At 42.6% G+C, this 23,496-nt stretch overlaps 1 protein-coding gene across 2 annotated transcripts in view; it reads left to right on the plus strand.

The window, feature by feature from the left end:
- LOC137847939 (transducin-like enhancer protein 4) overlaps positions 1-23,496 on the plus strand; it is a 97,842-nt gene that overhangs the window by 54,550 nt on the left and 19,796 nt on the right. For both annotated transcript variants that reach the window (XM_068666658.1, XM_068666659.1), the window contains exon 8: positions 166-182. In XM_068666658.1, coding sequence (XP_068522759.1) covers positions 166-182 — 17 coding nt within the window. The remainder of the gene's footprint in view (positions 1-165; positions 183-23,496) is intronic.

Consider the following 23,496-nt stretch of genomic DNA (forward strand, 5'->3'; position numbering starts at 1 on the left):
TTATTATTTAACAGATATCAAGATTCTTTCTTCTGAGAATGATAAATGTGTAATTTTATGTAAACTAACTAGTACTTTTCTCTTTCTCTTTCTCCTTCCCCCCCACCTCCACATCCCTGCTGCTGCCTCCTCCCCTCCATGCGTGTGGGGCTGCTCTGCATGCAGACAGAGACTCCATTAAGGTAGGACTCCATTTTGCAGGTGGAACGATAGGCTCAAAAGAGCTGCACAATGCATTTTTCTGACATGTGGTCTGGAGTGGTGGAAGAAGTCACTGAGTGAAACCAGGGTGTGACCTTCATTATCAGAGTCCTGAATAGGCTATGTATCACACTAAGACCGTGGCTGGTCGTAATACAGCTAGGTTTGCAGGTGATGTACCATCATCCAGTGAGCCTGGTGATCAGATCTCTGCCCCTTAGCCTACTCTCAGTGTTGAGGCTGTTCTCACATATGGTAAAGAGGACTGTCCTGAGTCTGTGTAAACTTAGGAGATAGAAAGAATTAGCCAGTGGTTTTAAGTCTTCAGAGGCTATAAAACTATAATTCTGATATATCTGCATAATACCATTTGCATTGCAGTTATGGAGAGCTGTGTCACTTGCAGGAAAGAAGCAGGGTCCCACCTGCTGTGGTTTCTGGAGCTGTTGGCTGACTAGAGTGAAAGGAGCTGCAGAAAGCAGCACTCACTCTAAGAATCCTATGTTCCTCTTCCAGAAGTCAGTTTTCACGATCTTAATGATTCTGTGGTATAGATACGTGCACCATCCTGTGAATGATAGTGTTTATAAACAGCCTTAATACATACCTTGCAGCTCATGTAATTTTGAGCATTCAGTGATGCATACTGCAGCAATTCAGCATATATTCCTGGGTGCTCGTCTGTACTTGATAACCATCAAAGTCTCACAGAGGATGCTGTAGTTTTAATGCTGCAAATGGAAAGGTGCATCTTGGCTCTGCCCTCTCCTGGATCAGCTTCCTTTCCTTGCTGCCACTGGCCATTTACCAACTCACAGCAGAAGCGGTTGTTGCTGGTTGCACAGTTACCTGCATAGCCCTGGGTAGCTGGATGCAGTTACAGAGTAGGGCTTGAACAGCTTGCACAATCTTTAGGAGTGTAAGATTTAGCGGTTTTAGGTGATGGTGAGTGTGAAATGGAAGAGATGCTTGTCTTACAAAGGGCAAGACCTGTGTACCTGTCTTACTGAACACTTGCAAACAATTTGTCAAGTTTTCAGTGGTGCTTATTTAAGAACTGTGTGATTCATTCTCGGGGGTGGCCAAACAGCAGAAGAGGTGTTCACAGCACAAGTTTTAGGAGCATTTGATGATATTGCCAGGAACTGGCCAGTAGTGTGTCCTCAGGGCTGCATTTTGGAGCCAGCTCTCTTCAGTGTTTTTTAAACAATCTGGATTCAGAAGTCAAATGCATACTAAGCAAGTTTGCAGATGATACTAAATTAAGAGGAGCTGTGGACTCCCTCAAACATAGAGAGGCCTTGCAGAAAGATCTTGATTGACCAGAAGGAGGGGCTCTGCTCCTCTGGGGACAGCGACAGGACCTGAGGGAACGGCATGGAGCTGGGACAGGGGAGGGTCAGGCTGGGCGTTAGGGAAAGGTTCTGCACCCAGAGGGGGGTCGGGCACTGGGACAGGCTGCCCAGGGCAGTAGTCACAGCACCGAGCTGCTGGAGTTCAAGAAGCCTTTGGGTAATGCTCTCAGACACATGGTCTGGTTTTTGGGTGGTTCTGAGTGGAGCCAGGAGTTGGACTCAATGCAGGTCCCTTCTGCTCAGGATTCTGTTTTGCTCATGTGCCCTGGACAGAGTCAGAAGAAGCACAGTGCCAGGCACGGGCTTTGCCCCACCAGAGACCTGTCCCACCAGTGGGTGCTGTGTGAGGGGGCATGCCTTTGCTTCTCTAGCAGCTCCCAGTGGGGACATGTCCTGTGCCCTTCCCCACATGTCTATTCTGCCATTGGCAACTTTGCTCTGTCCCAGCAGAATGAAATTGAGCTGATTGTTGTCAGTTTTGCTGTTACCCACGTGGTTCTGCATAACAACCAGGAGCTGACAGGAACTGTCAGTTTTTACTGTGAGCAGCAAAGGCACTGAAGCTGTCTATCCACCGACACAGGACAACAGTGCATTGGATTTCACTTTAGCTTCTTTGTCACGAGGGCTAGAAACTGGGATTATTGCTTTGTGCAGTGAAACCAGGCACAGATTAATGATGATTTCGGCAGAAAACCCCCTGTTCACTCCACTCTGAGCAAATAGTTTTAGCCATTTTTATTTTTTCTCCACATCCAAACAAACAAGTGCAAGTAGGGCAGATATCTAAATATATCTGAGAATATAAAAATGCTTGTTTTCTTTATCAGGCTTGCATACCGGTATAGTTGAGACCACAAGCCTTTCACTCATGAAGGTGAATAAAGAGAACTGTTAGCATATAGGGTATGCCAATTACTGTTTTAAATAGATTTATTAGTCCTGTTTCTGTAATGTCTGGGGCATGTTGGGGTATTTATGCTGGTACGAGTATTGCGGATGTGTTTATACTGAAAAGACTGATTTTGTTTGGTTCATCTGAAATTACTTAGAATGATTCAAATGCACTGTTACTCATACAGCTTCTGACACTGAGAGGAGGGTGTCACTACTTTGTAGCAATTTATTTTGAAATGATAAGTAGATGTTTGTCTTGTACAGTGTTCAGGTTGTGAGTTGGCTTGTGTGTCAGCATTATGGGGCTTGCTGCCAGCCTTGCAAGGTGAAATAGTTTGCTAATTTCCTTAAATGTTTTCAGTGATGCCCAGAGTAGCAGTTAGTCGCTTGTTCTATTGATCTGTCCTCCCTTAAGTGGCTCCTGGTTAAGAGAGGCTTTTTATGATCGTCTGCTGTGTGACTTGAGATGTTTTTTGTCAGCCAGAACGTGCCAGTTGCCAGCAGCTGGAGTCTGTGTGCTTGTATGAAATAATTTATTCATGCAGGATAATGCTCCTTAACATTTAACAGGTAATGAACGTGACATAAATTTCCTTCTTGCTTTTAATTTTTCCCTTTCCTCTTCTAATGTGCAAACAGGCAGCTCTGGTACTCTAAATAATAAGTAATTTTTGGCCATCTGTCAAAAGGAAATTTCAATACAAATTTAAATTAATGGTGCCTGAAATTTTTTATAGCTCCTCTAAAAGCCTCTAATGTGCAGAAAATTCTGAATCTGCTGGTAGTAATTAGTGTAGCATGTAATGAGGATATGGGCAACGTTATACAGCCCCAGTGTAACGTTTTGATATGGTAGCAAAATTTTGATTTATACAAGGTTGTGCCTGGGTTTAATTGTGAGAGACACTTTAAAGTGTTTTCTTGCTGATACAGATTATTAAGCAGGGCAGATTTTAGAATAGCTCGTAAAGTGTAAATTTACGCTTTAGTGTATGATTCAGATAACGAAGGTATCCTGCCCATCGGTATAGAGGAGCTTGACTGAGGTGTCCCATTTCCCCTCGCCATTTCGTGCTACCACTTCCTGTGTCTTTGATTTGGCAGGCAGTTTTCTTCATGAAACTTGTTTCCAGTTATGCTCACCGTGACCCTCCCTGTAGTTCTGCCCATGGAAAATGCTATGCTGGAGCAGCTGGAAATGCTGCTCTCAGTTCCTCAGCACAGAGCTGAGCTGAGCTCAGCACAGAGAGAAATGAGCAGCGTGTGGGTGAGGAAGAGAAGAGCTGGGCTGGTAACACCTTTTGCATGTAAGATTTTGTGGGTTCTTTGGAGGTTGTGGCAGGCAAGTTGTTCATGTCACCTGTGAGCACTGAAGCCAAGATCAGAGGCTGCAGCCATGGAGTAAGGCAGGCTGGCATCAAAAGGCTGTTTCTTTTCAGACACAGTCCCATTTCGGTTTGTATCACTCTTCTAAACATGACACTTTCTGCCTGATAAGAGAGTCCGGCCTTGCATCCTTCCCAGCACCTCCCTGGAGCAAGCAGTTCACTGCTGAAAACGAGTAGGGACCTTCCAGATAACATGAGATTGTCCAGGAGCTATTACTAAATAATAGATCACCATCTGCACAGCAAGTTCGGTGGAGGAGGATGGCTTTGGGAGCTCTCTGATTTTGTGTCAGATTCAGTCCTCCAAATCCTCTGCAATGTTCGAAGTGAGGAAGAGCTCGAGATGCAGTAAACTGGGTCATGGGTCTGCTCTTCAAGGCAGAGGAGAGGGGAGGGAAGGGCAACAAGGGGCTGTGCTGACAGTGTAGTGGTGGCTTAAGGGGTCTGACAGAATAATATGTGTTTTGACACAAAGATAAACAAGCAGCTCCACAGTTAAACATGTGGCTTTTCTGAGAAGACCTGATGTTTTCCCTTTTTAATGCAGTAAGCTTTTTTTTTTTTTTTTTTTTTTTACTAACTAGTAAATAAATAAAATATGATTCTGCAGTGCTGCAGTGTGCCCTTGCTTTCTATTTGCACCCCGCAAGGATTTTTCCACCTCTTATGAGGACTGCTGAGTCAGGAGACGTGTCATTCTTCCTGGCCCTGCTCCTCACCCACTGTCTCTGGGACAAATTTGACAAAAGTTTCTCTGGTCCGTAACAAAGCCCCTTCTGTAAAAATTACCCTCTGAAGAAGCTTAAGGAAGCATTTTGTGTGTGATGGTGTCATCTGGCAGACAGTAATCAAGTGGTAGCAGTCTCTTCCCATGGCGTTGGCTGATACACCCGGACTAAAGGAAGCTCCCAGCTGCTCACGAAGCTTTGGGTCTGTCACAGCCAGTGACGTCCCTTACCAACATATTCAAGAATTTCAAAGTCTTTCAAATCACTGCCCTGTACATGGGACTAAACTTTTGCAACTTTTTTCCATGTCTGTTGTTAATCCATTTCTGTTTTTTATACCCATGTGGTGTATCTTTCCTTTTTCCTTTTTTTTTTTTTCTTTTTTTCATATGAATTGTAAATTATTTGGGGCCAGGCCATACCTGTAGTACAATATGCCAACATGGTGGAAACTGTTCATTTCTATGAGTTCATCTCAGTCACAATAAGTCAATAATTAAAAGCTGCTATCTTGTGGCTGGAATAAAATAGCCTATTTGAGATCCCTCTGGAAAAGAAAAAAAAAAAAAAAAAGGTTTACATGAAAGGATAATTTTAGTTTCTGAAAAAACAAATCAAATGCAGATTGGAGATGCATTTCTGTCCAACATGTTAGTGAACTAGAAGTCTGTCAGTGCAAATTCAAGTGGGTTTAGCAGTAAGATTACTTTTTCCTTAATCTGTGGGAAGGCTAATAATTATACATGTGGCAAATACAGAGAAAGGGGACTCATTGGTGTGAGTCTCGTGTTCCATTTACATTTCTGGTGGCAGGTGCTCCAGTGCTTGCTAAAACCTGAGCCTGTCTCAATTTAGCTTCTCTAACTGTTAGCCGCTATTAAGTGTTTAGACCTCTGTTCACTTAGTATGTAAGTAAGAGTAAGCTGCTTACTCCTGCAGCTGTTATTTGATACTTGTAATGCTTCTGAAAAGAACAAGGTAGTTTAAAATAAAAAAGACCGACATATATGATCAGAATTCTGGATATTACTAAATGTGATCGCATTGCTTGGACTTTGTTCTTCCACTGGTGGAAGAACACCACAAACTGATGTGATGTACTGCAGTAGACTTCATCTTAATTGTCAAGTTTCTTTTAAGTGAGACTTCCTCCAGTGATATGAGTCTCCTGCCAAACACCATTGCATTCAGTTTGTATTTAACGAGCCAAAGAAACATAGTTATCTGTTACATGCCTAAAGAAAGTTAGAGAATTTATTTCCTGATCATTTCATTTTGCCACTTTAATACCACTCAGCTGAAAAGCTCTTCACAGGCTTGTAAAAATCAAAACATGTTTCGTATTCGTGTCGTGGCTTCTGCGTGAGCCTTTCTCTGTACGGAAACAAGGCGTTGCGTGTATTTTGCTTTCTGTAATGATGAAGTGGTAATTTTTGAGCTGAACACGTTTGAACTAAACTTTGCTCCACAAGAGTTGTGTTTTGATCTTCATGGGTGTTTTGAGGGTAGCATTATCAGAATATAATGAGTAACTTCTGTTGGCTTGCGATACAATAATTTGTTCAGTATTAATTGATATCTGCCTCTGGGCATGTAAGCTGTGCTGAATGTAACAGGTGCTCTAATTCCAGAAAATGTGTTGTAATTGTTTGTATGTGGAACAGATGAATAAATATCTGTAGGGCATAGCTGGTCCTCAGGTGGTGAACGTGAATGGATTAATGATGTGATTGGGTGAGACATGCTTGTTTGTTGCAGTCTCGTCCAGTAACTGTCTGCTGAAGCAGAACAAATATTAATTAGCAGGGTCCTGTTTGTTGTCTTGGTCTATCCTATGGAGCTGATTTTTTGGCATTGCCTTTTTTTTTTTTTCTTAATAACCTTTTCATAGTTAGACTTGTAGCATGTCATTCAAGTCTGTGGTTTTTAACAGATTTTAAAACACAAAACTGAACCTCAGGTATGTCTCTCTTTTTTTTTTTTTAAACTAAATTTTACATTCCTTTCTTTCATTCAGTGTCACATCATTTGCCTTTTTAATGAGGTCATCTGGGAATTTTAATTTAGTGAAGAGCATTCGTATGAAAGTAACAGCATGTACTCTGCTATCAAAGAATTAGTTGATTCTGCCATGTCTGATGTCTTCACTTCATTTACCCAATGTTTTTTTTTTTTTTTTCCTTCTTCTGTATATAAACTATGCTGGCCTCTTTGCTCGTGCCTGTTACGGCAGGGTGACTCTTACTCAGTGGTGTACCCACATTTGGATGAGCTCCTGCAGCGCTTCTCACTATCAAACTTTATTTTGCCACTTGGTGATTTAGGGTAACTCAAATGTTCTCTCTCCAGATGCTCTCTTCACCCAGGAGGCAAACACTTATATGGGCTGTAATTTCTAACCTGAGCAGTCATGTCTAATTATTTCCATGGCAACAGACTGTGATGTTGATAATACAAGATTATGACTTCACATTGTAGAGTAGGAAGAGGAAGTTTGCTGGGGTGAGGAGGTGGGTGGAAAGGTCTTCTCCAGCGCAAAGTCTTTGACAGTGTAATAGCTAGGAGGAAAGAAGCAGAGGAAGGAGATGGATTTATTTATTGTCTTTTTTTGAAGTCCTCATTATAATGTAAGTGTGCAATTAAAATCATACCCTGAATGCTGGCATTCGTGTTTACACCAGTTTTCTCAGGGTGAACGTGTCTGGAATGAAGCACATGTTTGCAGGTTCGGATAAAGAGGTGTTAGCCTAAGGGATAGGAGAAGATACGTAGTATTCATCAACTTTTACTGAAGCGGGACACAAACTACGTGGCTGCTTTATGTGCTTATGCCAGCAATGTGACAGGTTTTCTCTCTGCATTGAGCACTAATCGCCTATTTTAATTTTGAGTTGTAATTAAGACCTTTGCATCCAAGGTATTTGAGACATCCCTTATTTTAATGTGTATCAATGGATTCATTGGGCATTCTAATTATCTACTAGAGGGAGAAGAGGAGAAGAGATTACCTTGTGGAGTCAGCAACATGGGTGAAACGCACTGCAACTTTCCATCCCCTGCCTGAAGTCGCCGAGTGCCGGTAGCAGGTTAATGCTGGTGTTACACGGCTCTTGCTGTCTCTTCCCCCGCACTGGGAAAGAAGTAAATTCCCAGTCAGAGTGTTTTTGGTTTCTGAGGCTGATTTTAGAAGAAGCTGGAGGAAATGAGTGGTCTGACTGATTCCTAAGTTGCTATGAAAGATTGTCGAGTGCATCATGAATTGCAAAGTTTTAGATGTGTTTTTGAGCAATTACGCTGGCCAGCGGGAATCAGCCATTGAGGAGAATTTGCAGGAAAGTTACACCGGGCCTCCTGCCTCTCTCTGGTACACTTCTAATTGAGTCGAATAATTAATTACATATCTGAAGCTCGATTAGCTTATTCTGCATGACGATTTGAAAAGTTCTGTGTTTTCTTGAGCGACATTTGGCCTTTTGAAGAACAAAAAATTGGAAATGCTAATGTTTTTTCAGCCAACTAAGGGAAGAAAATAAAAATGTCTCCATAGCAACAAAGCTTCTTTCTAGATGGTTTCCTAAGATATGCCTAAACCAGAAGCAGATGTCTGATTTGAGAATCTTGCCTCCTTCAATGTAAACAAATAACTTCTAGGCAGGTGTTGGAAATAATATGGAAATCCTATTAAGGGGCCCTGGGTTCCTGTCACTCAGGAAGCCCTAGCCACAAAAGGGCTGGTTGTCTGAATAAAGGCGGCAGAGTAAATTCTCATTAGGCTTTAGCTTTTCCCAGGAAATGATTGTCTCTGCGTGCTCTTTCTCCCGCGAACCTGAATGTAAGCCGCTTCGGCCACTGATCCCCTCCGCCGCCCTCGCCTCCTCGCTCTGCTCTGCGGCTGGATTAACGCCTCGTGCGCTGATGCCGGTGCTGCGAGAGTCGTGACAGTCGCGATCGCGGCCCCGTCGCCGGCCGGAGCGAGGGGAGGACGGGGAAGGGGCGGGGAGGCGGCGGAGCAGCGGCTCCTTTCGGGCGGGTTTGCGATCCAAAAACGAGACGGCGAGGTTTCCCTCACTGTGTCCGGGAAACTGGTGCGCTCCCCCCCCTTTTTTTTTTCCTTTTTTTTTTTTTTCCTTTCTTCTTTTCCCCTCCGTCCCGCTGCCGAAGCGGCTGGTGCGGCCCGCGGGACGGCTCCCGGCCGGGGCGGGCACGGGGGACGGGCTTTATGCGGGATGGGGCTTTGCAGCCTAGGGCTTTTGCAGGCTGGGGCTTTGCAGGCTGCAAGCGGGGATCGCTCCCTGCCCTTCCTCTCTCCCTCCCCGTCCTTTCCCCGTCTCCGCGTCCCGGGGCGCACTTGATGAAGCCAATGAGGTGCCCGCCGGTGGTCTCCCGTCGCCGTGGCAACAGACCGCGGGGCACCCTGTGTGTGAAATGTATGCACATCTGTGAATTAACCTTTTTTTTTTTTTTTTTAAGCTTGTTCCTCCCTCAGCGCCGGGGGACCCGGGGCCGCCCCGCTCCGTCCCCGCGGTGCCGTCGGGGCGCTGTTGGCTCGCTTCTGGCCCCGCCGTCCCCTGGCTTCGCTGGGAAAACACCAGACCCGAGCGGGGGGAGGCTGGAAACAAGCGCAGCGCTGGCAGGGGGCGGCATGGACTTAATGAAGTGCTGGGAGCCAAACGCTGCCCCAGCCGGCTGATGTGCTCGGGCCGCCCCGCTCTCCGAGCTGCGGGCGTTCAGCACTGAGCGCCCAGGCTCGCTGTGCTTGCACCCCGTGCCCCGGCCTCCCGAGGGACAGCTGGGGGAGTTTCCCCATCGCCTGGGGCGGGGAAGGGAAGGGTTTGGGCACGCCGCCTTCCTCCCCTGATTCGTGGGGAGGGGGGGCGAAGAGCTCTGCGCTCGTCCTCCGCGGGTCCGGGTGGGTGTCGGCACGGGTTTTGGCGAGCCCGGCGGGATCCCGAGCCCTTCGCTCGTTTTGTTTCGGTAACGAGCGGCCAGGCGATGCGGAGGTCACTGCTGGAGTTTGAAAGCCAGCGCTGACCTCAATAAACGCAGCCTCCCCGTGCGATGCTGCAGCGCCGGGAGTTAGGAAAGCACCGTAATTGGCTCGAAGTAATTATAATTGCGCCTTCGCTTGCCTTGTTTCTCCCTGATGTTTGCTGAATTTCTTTTTGTTGATGCCACAGGTCTGTCGCACCTCTGTTTCAGGGCTGCTTTTAAAAACACCAAACTGCAATTTATTGTGGCCCTGCAGGAAACAAATGTTATGTTTTTCCTCCCCTACTTGGAGAAGGAGTTCCTTTCAATTCTTTCACCTGCAAATATTTTGTGGTGAGCTTTGCTGTCCCATAGTGGGGGGAAAAAAAAAAAAGTGAGAGGAATTCTGAAAAACGTCTGAATAATGTGAAAATAAGCCCTTTAAAATCAATTACCAGTAAACCTTGTGGGGAGAGAGACACCTTTTTTCTGCCATTCCCTTGAAGTAAGGTGTCTTTCCAAGTGCCCTGTCACTATGCATAATTGGTGTTAGAGTAGGAAAGGCACCCTGCTTTCAGCATAAAGACAGCCTGTCCAGGGTCAGTTTGGTGCCTTTGTAAAAAGCACTGTATGCTCACTACCTAGGCAGCCTGAAAGCTTTATATCACACCGCGGGGTATTTGAACGCAATTAAGCACTTAGCAGACCTTCTGTGGGACTCTTGTGTGCTTCATGAAGGTTTTCTGGTAGCTGTGTTGCCTCCAGCCATGGCACAGGCTGGAATTGCCATTTTGGGGCCCCTCTTCCTGCTCCGTAGGATAGGAAGGGGGGGGAAATTTGGTGTAACGTCTCTCCCTCTCTCTCTCCCCAGTTCTCTTTAGAGTATCTAGCACCAGACAGTGCAGTCTTTTCTCCGGTTTGTGCAAGCTGAAACTCGTTTGATGCCAAGTGTTTTTTGTGCTGTAGTACCTCTCCTTTGTGCCTTTGGTCCCCATGGTCCCTAAACAATTTTACAAATATTGCTAATCAACTGAACCAATGAAGGTGCTGCTGTTAGGACTACTGATAAACAAACCTAGTGTTGCAAATAGTGCTAGTTTGATTTATAGTAGTAAATGCAACTGAAGTTGCCCACCAAGTGGAGTAGGGCTGGAATGCCTACAAACAGCTGCGGCGATCACAAAGTGACATAGCCGCATCTACGTACTAGACGAGTGTTTCATAATTGTTTTGGACAGGAATGGGATGAAATTTTTTTTTGACTGAAGAAGGTTTTTATGTTGACAACACAGAACTCCAGAGATTGTTACAGTGCAATCACTCTAAAACTGTTTTACAAACAAAATATGTTACAGATTTTAATTATAAAAACAAAAATATGTGCTTTAATTTGACATACAGACAGAATTTCTCTTGCTGTTTTGCTAAGTCTTAAAACTGCCAGGGATTCTCTTTGGAATACTAGATATTCAGCATGCACGACTGCTACTGTGGATGTCAAAAATAAAATATTTATAAATGTATTTGATAGTGTGTTCTGGCTCAAAATATGTATCCGTCCAACACTACACTGTGATGTATATGTAAACTGGTCTTAGATGAAGCAGTTGCTCTTATCTAGGCTTAGTGGTGCCAAACGTAAGATTAAATCAAAATAAGCACCAATACTTGTTAACTAACATTTTCTTAAAGTTTAAAAACAGTATGTTAATGCAGTTATGTGGTTATGGCCAAAGCCAACAAAACCAAGGAAATGCATGTTCTGAAGGTGGCTGTTTCCTTCACTGAAGAGACAACTGAGGGAAAAAATGAAATACCACTTAAACATTATGCCTTGTAACACTGGTTTACGCTGCTCTTTGAAAGTGTAAATATGAACCCTCATGAAACCTCTGGAGAAAAGCGCGTGAACGTTTGCCTGATAACTGAGGAGAAAGAAACACTGAGGTGGGTGATTAGGAAGAGATCAAATGAGCAGTGGAGAGAGAGATGTGGGAATAAACGCACGTTGCCTGTGTCCACCTTACTAATGGTTGTGCTTATTTTTATTCACATATTACATATTCTCTGGAGAGGGCTCTTTTACAATTTACACTTGAAAAAAGAGGAAGAAAAATTGTAGGCAGCAGCCTTGATTATGCCGTATTAAGATCAGGCAACTAATAGACCGACGTGTACCTAACACTTGTATTTTAAAAACTTGTTTGCTTTCTATACAGTAACACCAGAAACAATGCATAGGAAGTCATTAATTCTCTGAACACTATGCTTTTCAGGATCATAGGTTGCCATTGTCCTCTGCTGTGTCAGAATTTGCTTAATGTTTCCTTTTCTCCTGTCGGACATCTGGTAGTTCCTGGGAAATATTTGAAGAGCCATCATTTAGTAGTTTACGGGGGAAAGCCTTGAATAATTCAGACAACAAATGATTAGGCAAGCACTTGTCTACCTAACTGAATTATTCTGCATGTTTGCTGAAGCAGTAAAGCAGGAGAACAGCATTTCCTTCTCTGGAGGGTTTACAGTGGTAGTATTGACCCACCTAGTTATTGGGTTTCAGCCTTTTGTTGACACTGTTGTAAATGAAAGCAGCCTGGACAGGCACTGAGCAGCTGGGCTGGATAATTGTGAAGGATTCATGCTTGTTGCTGTTACCCCCAGTGTTTGTAGTGGGTTGTTTGCTTTGACTTTTGTTGAACTGTTGACAAAAGCATTAGATACAAATGGGAACAAATAAAGTGTTGAGATGCCAGGAGGGCTTGGCAGTAATGGTGGTTTTCATTCTGACTTAAATGGGGAATGTCGACACTTATCAGGATGGGAAATGGAAGGTGTGTTCAGTGTTTGTGTACTCCCCCCTCCCTTTTTGCTTCCTTTACTCCCTGCTAAATATGTTTTGGCAAACACAGGTGAATAAAAACAGAGCAGAGGCAATTTCACCATCGCCTTAACTCTTTGGCACCACATTTTTGAAGCTCTTTCTGACTGTGGATGTCTTGCTGGGCAAATCCAGTTCCTGGCATGAAAGGATTAAGTATAAAAAGGGATGGGAAGAAAAAAAAAAAAGGAAAGAAAAGGAGGGGGAGGTAGAAGGGGTAGAGTTGGGAAAAGAGGGGATTAAATAGAGCAGTATACACTGAAGTAGTATAGCCAGCAAAATTGAAGTCATTTACTGGAACGCTTTTAATTTGGTTTAAACAAAATACTCTTTTGTATATTCAAATGGGGAGTAGCTCAGCTGTTGTGAAGCCAGAAAATTAATGGTATTTTTAGTGAAATAGCAAAAGCATGTCAACAACATAGCTGAGGATGATAATGTTGGCATTTTATTCATGAGGAATTATCAATGCAGGTTACTGGACAACATAGTGTGACTGGAATGATTGAGCACAGGGGGGAAGCGGCTGTCCTTCTGTAAGATGATTTCATTTTGCATTTAGTCTTTCAGGAAGAGAGGAAGGAGAGCGAAAGGAAGCATTTAAAAATACATGTCTAAGAGGCCTATCCTTGTGGTTTCTGGCTCCCAGAGTCTAACCTTTTTACCTCTGTCTGACTCACGGTTTTGCCACTTCTTTTTTTGTCAGCTGTCCTTTCTTTTCAAGTCTTTCATGAGGGATGGCAGAAAATAGAGGGAGAAGAATAGAGTTACTTTAGGATATCTTTGCTGAAAAGGCCGTTTCGGCCCTGGAAGAGGTGCAAGTTTATTCTAGCTGTCTCTGGCTCTGAGCTTTGTGCCTGCGCATTGTTTGCATGGGACCCTTAATGCATTTAATGCATTGTGAAATATGGTTACCATGGCTGGTCATGGAGGAAGTTAATGTATGATCTGGAAGGTCTTACCACTTAGCAGGAGAGATGCTTCATATTTGTTATTGCAGCTACAGTTTTCTTGTAACAATCAACCTCTGAGTATTGTGCAGGTCAACTGGAAAGTGGCAAATAGAGTTCACAGGGGTGAAGACGCCACTATGATGAGAGCTGAAAATGCAGTTTTTTACAGCTGTCTGAAGGCACACAAAGGTCTTCCTTGCTTCTGCTGCAGTGTGCGTGCCCAGTGGTATTTGAGGCACCCTGATGGTTTGGAGCACCAAAGTTGTCATATGCAGGTATTTTTTGTTGCCTGCCTTCGTGTAGCTTCAAGTTGTCCTAAAACCAAATGCCGTAGTAGCAAGGTCATCGTGGCATTTATGGACCCACTTTGAGCAATCATCCATGAGTGTTTTCTTTATTCCCCTTTGTTATGGTTGCCATATTGTTCCAAGCCTCTTCACAGCAACAAAAGGAGGGAAGCACAAAAAGAGATAAGGAAGAAATTGCCTTTTACTGCTGCCATTGCTGAGTTTTTTTTTTTTTTTTTTGTAACTTGCAGTGTGTTTGTTGTGCCAAACCAGAGCCCTGTGGACGTCAGCAAGGAGCGTTTTGCCCAGATGTTAAATACTGTGGGATCAGGGCCTGAATTTGTTATTAATCCTACAAATATTAAAAGAAAGTGAAGAAATATCAAGCTATTTCCAGCAGGCATGTACTGGGAGTGGTGTTACTGTAAATATCAGCTTGTGCATGATGAATCCCCAATTCTTTTTGTCTCTCTCTTTAGGGAATACCCTTAAGAATTCACAGGGGGCTAAAGAAATTCTCATAGCAAATTTCAACCCTGAATGAAGGAAAAGTGAGAAATCTCTGAAAAATAGAGACTTAAAGCCCAATCAAAACAAATATATCCCATAATCATCTCTGCACAGCATTTGGGAAATCCAGTTTTGAGTCATCTAAATTATGCGAGAATTCAAAAGAAATAACTCATGAATGTTCTACAGCATTGCCTGGGTGCTTTTTAATCAAGCTTGGATAGTTTTCTGATTTCATGTGAAATGCACTTTCCCCTGTACTTGGTTACAGAGAGTTAGCTCTTTGGGCTAATCTGCTTTGCTCACGGACCTGTAAGAATGGCCCCAAGCTGTGCTTTACCAGGAGAAAGCACAAGTTTTGGGAAGCCAAGACCTGGAAGCAGGAAAGTGCTTCTGGAAAGAATTTGCATCGGAGTAACAATAGTTGTGAATGATTACAGCAGCAAGAAGAAGGGAGATGAGTGGTGTACTACATAGGTTGAGAATGGATTTGGACTCAACCAAATTACAAAGTGATTACGCGTTACAGTGCAAGATTTTTTTCATAGACTGGCATCAGACGGCAAGAAAGTGGAGTGCCAGCATCCAGATAGAAATAAGAGCAGAGTTGGGAGAGGACATTAAAAATAGAGCATAGGAAAGTGTAAAATAATGAGACAGAATAAGAATAACAGAGAGATGATGCCCTAAATCAGTGATGCACAAGCCTTCAGCACAGAAGGTCTTTATTGGCAAGTTGCCATAAGCCAGTGGGCTGCACCTATTTTGCATATAATTTACATTGGATTTTAATCAGATAAGCACACACCCTGTTTGTTTGTTTGTTTTTTATATTTATGGAGTGCTGTAATTGCAAACACTGTGTAGCAGAAAGCAGGGCATGGCTGCATACTTAGTAGGCTATAGTAAAACAAGTGATGATGGGAAGACTGGCTCTGCAAAATCAGAGGTTCATCTGACATCTGGCTGTCTTTGAGATGGCCTTATGCATTTTGAAGTACAGATCTGAGTTTATTAGGCAGCTGCAGGTTTGGCTTTGTTCACATTTCAAATGCATAAGTTTAATTTGAGAAAAATCATTTCAAAGACAAGCCAGCAGATAGCAGATTTCCTGGTTAATTCTGTTACCCATGGGTAATTCAGAAAACAAACAAACCACAACAACAACAACAAACAAAATCAACAACAATAATAATAATAAAAAAACAATCTCTGAAATGTTCTTTGGTACTTATTTACTTCTCAGATGTAGCGGTTTTAGCCTCTGAGTTCTGCTGATGGCAGACTTATAAACAATGCAGAAGTGTTTCCTCTTTTACATTTCATATGTCTGTGTGATATGGATTTATGCAAATTAAGACTAGGCTAAAATTATTATTTGTAGACATATTAGTTGCTGGAGTATAGCCACTCTGTTATAGTATTTGGATTGCTGTGGTTGTATTTTTGCTGATTCAAGGAATATTTTTTTCTTCCCCACCCTTATTTGTCCATTTCAGTCTCAGGTACTTAATGGATCCATCCCCATAATACTGAAGTACCTCCAAATCTTCAACACATTAATCCTCTCACCAACCCTATAAAGAAAAGAAAGGCTCTCTAGGCTTCTGAAATTATCCCTATCTTATAGATAATGAACTGAGACATGAAGAGGCTTAATTGACTTCACACAATCAGATAAAAGAGCAGACTACTGAACCTACATTTCCCAAATATAAACATGATTTTTGATCCTTCCTCCCTTTCAATCTTAGTGCATTTGAGTCCTATTCAGGGCAAATGTATAGATGATGCTTTCTGATGGTAGCTCTTGTGGGTTAAGTTTGCCAGCTCAGTCCTTCAGGGCTAATACATGTTTCAGCCGAGTACCTAGTCTTTGTACATTTTTTCAGAGGAGAAGCTTTAGCTGAACTCTCATCCTTCCTCAGGGTTTGATCAGATTGCTGTTTTTGTGTGGAGCAGATCCGTCTGTAGTGCTGGGGGCTGTAGATGTGGCAGAATCAGGGGAACCCCCTTGCACTGCTGGGAGAGCCACAGCATGGGGAGCACGCCTGCCACGTCCCCCTCACCTAACCCACCCACTCAGCAGTCGATCACCATGCCGTGCAGCATGCCACTGAGACCTGCAGCTAACGTGGGGTGCTGAGGGGCTCCCAGGTGCTCCCCCGTGTCCTCTGGCGTGTATGCAGAGGGAGCAGCCCCACAGGTGGGTATGGGAATGTGATTTTTGGCGGTAGTGAAAGTACTCTGTGGGGAGATGGTGTAGGCAGAGAAGAAGGATTTCCATCTGCAGGCTGGAGCTCTGGATACAATTACGCCTGCTGTGAAAGAGCTTGTTACACTTTCTCACTGTAAGGGCTCCATCTGGTGCTCTAGGTGTCTTTAAATGGAAATTTACATTTACTGTCAAAACTAAAGTCTGCGTGCAACGCACAGTCTGACGATCTCACTGGCCACAACAATGCTAAAAGCCCTTCCTTAACTTCCACCCAGTAATGTGGAAATGTGGAAATCGAGGGGAATGGACTCAGCGCTTTCAGCATCTGTCCCCTAATTACAGGAAGCACTAATGAAAATTCAAGATTTTCTCTAACCTAGGGGAGGATGTAGCTGTGTCTAGGAATAAGCAAGGTGGTGTTTCAAGGAAGCAGAGTACACTCTTGATCAGGCAGCCCAGATGTCGGTCAGTAACAGCAGTGTGACTTACAATTCAGCTTCTTAAATTCTAGTGAGAGACTTGCTGGCAGTTCTCTGTGCACACGGTGAAAAGACCCCACTCACTCATCAGGACAAGCGTGCCCTACATTGATGTCAAATTTGAATCTGATGTGTGCAGAGATCATCATAATAATAGTCAAGTCTTGCACTGGGACACAGGTTGCTAGCAATGCTGACTTCTGCCTCGAAAAGTCACGGTCTTGGCAGCTACTAAGGAGAACAAATGCACTGACAAACTGCTGCAATCTGGGATCTAATAACACTTCCCAACTGAGAAACCCATTTTGCAAATTAGAGGCAGGCATCCTAATACACCTCCCCAACCCTTTTTCTTGCCTTCTCACCATCTAGCTGCTTCGAGTCTCATCTGGATCCGTCTTAATAGCTAAAACAGTCCCTGACTGTGCATAAAATCAAGCCACTTGCTTGGGTGTCCAGTAACATGTAGGTGTAAGTTTTTTACCTACTCCACAGCAAAGTGAAAAAGGTTATTTTTGCTGTTGCATTAGGAGAATGAATGGTGGGTAGAGGAAATTTCCTGTACTGAAGGTAGCTTGAGGAAGCTTTCTCTTAACACTGACTCGTTGTTTTATAGCATTGCTTGGGCCTTTGATCTCTGTGTTCTTAATTGGCTCACAGGGTGGTTATTTACAGTCAGCAAGGAAAGTACCTTGAACTTGTCATTTTAATAAACTTGTTACTAGCCAGCTTTTCTATAAGCATCCCAAACGGAAATAAACATCTTTATTTTTGTTTTCTAAATAAATTTTAAAAATGGTTTCCTAGACAACCTTGATGAAATGTCAACTTCTTCGCAGATCTAAAGCCACAACATAGGTATTGTCTCCATCCCTGCTGGGTAATTTGTACACTGCAATAGTTTGTTTGGAAACATGCCTGTTGTTCTTTAAAATGTACTTAATGCTAGATTAGAGAACACAAGATTTCCCCCCCCCCCTTATTTCTACCAGCTCATTTCTAAACCATTTAAAATAAAGAGCTTGAGCATGTATGGTATTTAAAAAACCTTTCACATGATGTTTTTAAAACAGATCAATTTCAGCATTAAAATGTTAGGAATTCAGCCAAGGAAAATTCAACTCAGGATTGTATAGCTATAATGATAATGTATTATACTCATCTTCCTTGAAAATGATTGTAACAGTAGAGTTGAACCTACTGAATTACATAATTTAAGGAGCGTTTGCCAGGATGCTGTTTTAGGGGGATTACTGTAGCCTTCCCTTAACAAAAGCAAAGGGGAAGATGGATCTTACTATGAAGAACTTAAATGAGAGAGAACAGTCTTCACAAATTATCTGAGATAACTCATTTGAATTGAACAGAAGGTCATATGTGTGCATGCCAGTTATCACACTTAACTACTTGGCAGAGTGTGTAGGGAGTACAAGAGGGAGATTTTTGCTTTTCCTCTCCTATAACCTGAATTAAAAATGTATTGGCTGCTCATTGCTGACATCAAAACATTTCCAGCTAGCCTGAAGTTAGTATTTGATTGTGCTTTTAACGTTTTAAAAAATTAACAGCATGACCTGTCTAATATAAATAATGAAAGGACCAGAAAAATAAAAGCTACTGCTGCTTCTCTTGGCAAAGCTCTAGGATGTTCAGGAGCTGTAATGCATCTAAAAATCTGGCAGAAGGACTGTGTGTTTTATTTTCTCAGTCTTCAAAGTAGGTGTTGTACATATAATGTGCTATTATATACTGATGTAACTGCTTTAAGGCTGACTGCAGGATCTGTGTTCCTACCACTCTTCTATCCATTCCACTTACCATAATCCTTGATTTGAAAAATAAGTTTGGGCACAATTATTTTTGCAACCAGCTGAGGTCCTGAGTCAGGGTAGCACAAAGTAGGCATCCAAAGTTCAGCACATATGTACATTCTTCTGATTTCTTTATCTGCCTTGTGACTTCTCTGAGATCAAAGTTTGTGCCTCAAATCTGGCAACTGCTTGAGTGCTTTCCTGAATAGGAAATAGGATAATTTCCTGAACAAGGGTCTTGGGAACACAAGTAGGTGAGTGTAAATGAAGTGAGGCAAAGATACTGGGCTTGGATGTTATGTGGGCAGGGAGGTGAATGGTAGTGCTCAAAGATTTCTTTCTGGAAAATATTTTTTTAGATGTTTGAGAAAATGCTTTTCTTCAGAACCACCATGAACTGCAATTTTCCAATACTTTGTAGCACCCAACCATGTTTTATTTACCTGCACTGGTTGGATAATTAATTCTGTTTTCGTGGAGGAGTAGCAGTGGCTCTGGTTTCCTCAGTCATGGAGGAGACTAGAAAAGGCTGAAGTATATTTGGTCTTCAAAAGCAACACAAGATCTGACGCAGGAAGAGATGAGTGAGCAAATTGCCAGTCTCTGATTTAATATCCGAGATAAACATGAATGCTTTGCTGCTGATTGAAGCAATGTGGAAGTAAACATAATGTTTCTATTGAAATATAGGGTGCTTTTTGTAATCTTGGTATCCTCCATAACTTCCTATCAAATCAGGAAAAAATAGGATTAAAAATAAGGGGAAGAGATGGATCAAGTTAGGAAGTGTGGAAAAAGATCGTTAGTATTTGAAGCCTTCGAAGTATTCAGTAAAAACAATCATTTGCATTGTTTTCATGTCATCTCTGCAGCAAAGCAACTTTTGAGACAGGCAGAAAAAAAAAAAAAAAAAAGAACGTTTTCCTCTGAAGAATTTATATGTATGGATAAGTTGGAAAGGAACAGAAATGTGAAAACTCAAATTGATGCTTTTGCCATGGATATAACCTGTGTTAGATGTAACCAAAAGTAAAAATGTGGGGCACTGGGACAAAGTATCTGATCTGAATGTCTGCTGAAAGCAGCTAAATGGAATGTCCCACGAGACTGCCTTCAGACATGATCTCTGTGGTTTTACAGCAACAAAAAAGGCTAATTAGTGCCAGGTTATATCCTTCCGGTCAAAGTAAAGAATTAGATAGGGGACGTAAATCCCTGGAGAAAGTTGTTAGGACCTGTCACATGAAAAGTGAATCCACTTAGCTATCCCCAGAGAAGGTAAACCTTAAAATCTGGTTGTTATTACTTTAACATGGAAAATTTGGGGGGTGTATGTGTGTGTATTTTTACCTCCTGACCTCTGTTGCTAGTACTGACGATATTTTTTATAACCCCCGTGGCTTGAGCCACTGCAGGGAAGTGTTCGTGTTCAGCTTGGCTCAGTGCCGTACAGTCCATTTTAATTACTGTGCAAAGTGAAAGGATAACAGTTTTACTTTGGTACTCAGCCTGAGAAAAGGGCCAGCTGTTCTTCAGAGGGATTTCTTGATTCTTATAGATATTTTTTTAACAAAGTATAAAGCATACTGACACAGGCCTTTAATGGATATCATAAAACATTCCGTCTTTAGTGTTTTCTTACTGTTCTAAAACTAACCAAATTACCATGTGTGCTCTGTTTAGATTCAGCTGCTATGGAAATGTAATTAGTGTTAATATTCTGGAGATACGTTGGATGTTGGGAATTTTCTGTGTGCATCCGTCACCGGCTTTTGAAGAATGCTCACAGAGCGCCGCTGCTTTTCCTCGCATTGTGGCACGCTGCTGAATCAAAGCCTGTAATGCAGGCTGGTGGTTATCTGTCTCTCTCTCTTTCATGGTGGTGAGCCCACAATTAAATTGCTGCATTGAATGCTCTGGCTGGTTGAGCTTTTTCTCTTATCCTGTGATTGCGTGCTCTCCCTCGCTTGTTCTCTCTAGTTAACTCCCAACACTCTCCTCTCTCTTTCTGCCTCTATTTTGCTAGAGCTGCTCAAACTGTTTCAGGTCTCCGGTGAAGGAAATAGCATGAGAGATCAGTAATTGGAACCCCAAATAAATATTTGAGGAGAGCAGAGCTGTAGTTCTGTGTTTCCTTGGCACAGCTCTGTTCCTCAGATTTCCAGAGATGATTGTATTTACCCTCAGTCTTTCTGAATCTCTGTAACTCACTGGCCTTTGACCCTTCTGTTTCAGTGTCTCTGATTTTGGTTAAAATAACGTTTAGGATTCTGTACGCTGTGATGACTGATATGCAGGCTTGTCCCAGATTTTGGCATTTATTTTCCAATATGCCAGCAGCAGAATTTTCTCTGTCGGGTAGCATTTCTGCACTTGCACACCTTGTTTCTTCAGGAGCATTTATCTGTTCTGGCATCATTAAGAACAGAATTCCTTTGCATCTTGCATATGCCCTGGGGCTCTCACCCTCTGTATTCCCTGTACCAGTTGTAATTTATATGTTAACACCTTCTTGTAAATCTTTTCATTCTGTCCAAATCACCTGCTCTTCTGTGTGCTGAAGCCCATGGTCTTGGTTTGGGATCTATTCAAAAGGGAGGAGACTGAACTGAGGGACAGCAAGTGGGAAATGGATCAGGTGAATTGCTTTGCGGATTAAAGGGGAGAATGTTTGACAATGCCTGGGTTGTGTTACCATCAATTAAATTCAATATTTACGAGTTGGCAGATGTGGACAAGAGTGGGCTTGATGGTAAATGTAATCTGTGAACTCTGAAGCTTCTGTAAACCTATCAGAAGTGTTTAACTCCTTTTCCTGCCCCGTCTGTTTCTTTTTCTTTTGTTCCCTGCTGAAACCAGGTCCTTTGTTCAAACCATCTTGCTTACCAAAGGATGCTTGTTATTCTTGCCACACTCCTTGATTTCACTACCTTCATGTGCTTGTGCTAAGATATACTTTAACCTAAACCTGTCTTTCCTTTTTGCCTCACAGCTATGCTCCTCTACTACTTCACTGCTTGTACTTAAGCCGCATTGGTTCTTCTCTCCATCCTTTGACCCTCACAGTGTCAGCAGTGATTAGGCCTTATGTGTGTTATGTCCCTCAGCCAGTGATTACTGGAGAAGCTGTATTTTAAAGGATTTATTGCAAAAATCCATCTGTGAAAGGCTAGCCAGCAGCCCTCACCATTGCTTTAAACACCTCCTTTTCCTGCCACCACTGTGTGCCTGTACACCAGGAGGGACCGGAGAAACAGCAGCACACGCTGACAGGATTACATGTCAAAATTGCTGGGTATCTCCAATTTCTCCTGTGTGGCTGGCTCAGTTCATAGCAAATTGATAAGTGTATGTTAAAATACACGACTAGAATTAACATGCATGCTGTAGTGGTTTATTGTTCGTTTTATCACCCATTTTGTAACATCTAGACTTTGGTGCTTTTGATTAGGTTAGATTAGAAATCACAGTGGTACCAGCAGGGCAGGCAGATCACCCATGTAAACAGTTGCATGGTTATATTTAAAGAAATTACAAGCTCATACGCATTATGGATATACATATCTATATTTTTATTCATGTAAAACTTCTGAGAACACTTGTCTTTCGAAGATGAACTGCTGAGCCCACACGTTCCTTTTACTGTGGGCTTTTTTTTACGGCCATTTTGTTGCTCTTACAGCAGCACTGCACATCTAGACTTTGATGTTTTTTTATGACACCCTTATCCACTAATTAACTTCATTAATTTTGCAATTAGTGAAGTTAATTAGTGGGTAAAAATGCTATATAAAACTTCAAAGTTTGCATCTTAATCATAGTTTGTATTAAAAATAATTATCACACCCTTGATTACTAAGCTCAATTCAGTTAGCTCAAGGAGGGTCATGTGATATTAAAAACAGCTTTGTTCTGTGTCTTTCTTAGCTAGTTAGTAGCATTTTTCACTGAAGATTACTGAGACTGTGGTATCTGAAAATGTAGATACAGGGAAAAGGCAGTGAATGAGACAAAAAACAGCTTGATCTTGATGTGGCAGACTAGGTTTTGGGTTTCAGTTTGGGTAATTAGAGAAATACGTTGGAAACAGCAGGAAATATTTAAAATGTTCGTTGTGACTGGTGATATATGTGGGGAACAATACTTGGGTCTCTCCTCATTTGATGAGCCCATTCTGGGCTGTATCAGTGTGATCACAATCTAACGTGTATACATAATGGGATAAGGAAAAGCCAGTTGCCTAAATAAGGACAGCAAAGAGAGGATTTGTTAAAATAATGCAAATAGCAGAAATTCAGTGAAGCTGGCATGGATACTGGGATGTAGTAATAGTGATAATAAGAGCAAAAAGCTGTAGTAGCAGTGGAGGTGTGGGTGACCTTAGGAACACAGCCCCTGTACAAACAACACCATATGGTACCTACAGAGCAGCCCACGGTATTTCACATCACCTCCCTCAGTTTAATGGAAGTAATGTACATGTGCGTACAGAAGTGTGTAAATGAATGCATTTTTTTTAAACAGATGGGTGTTCCCTTATAGCTGGAGCCATGAAGAACGTTTGATGTGTGGGAGCTTAGTTGCAGTTTTTCTCCATGGGTGTGTGACATGGCCCTGGCAGCCTGCTCCAGACAGTTTTCATTACCTGCCTCTAAAAAGAGGAGTGGAGGTGAAGGCTGGGTGACTTGCTTCACCATTTCATGGAAGAGGCAAGAGGGCTCCTTGAAGCTGTTTGCCTCTTCCACACATGCATCTCCGGAGCTCAATGGGGTGGCATGTGATTTGTGCAGGCCTTTGTAGGAAACGTGGTAGCCAGTGAGGTT

Source organism: Anas acuta, chromosome Z (assembly GCF_963932015.1).
Source record: "Anas acuta chromosome Z, bAnaAcu1.1, whole genome shotgun sequence".
NCBI lineage: Eukaryota > Metazoa > Chordata > Aves > Anseriformes > Anatidae > Anas > Anas acuta.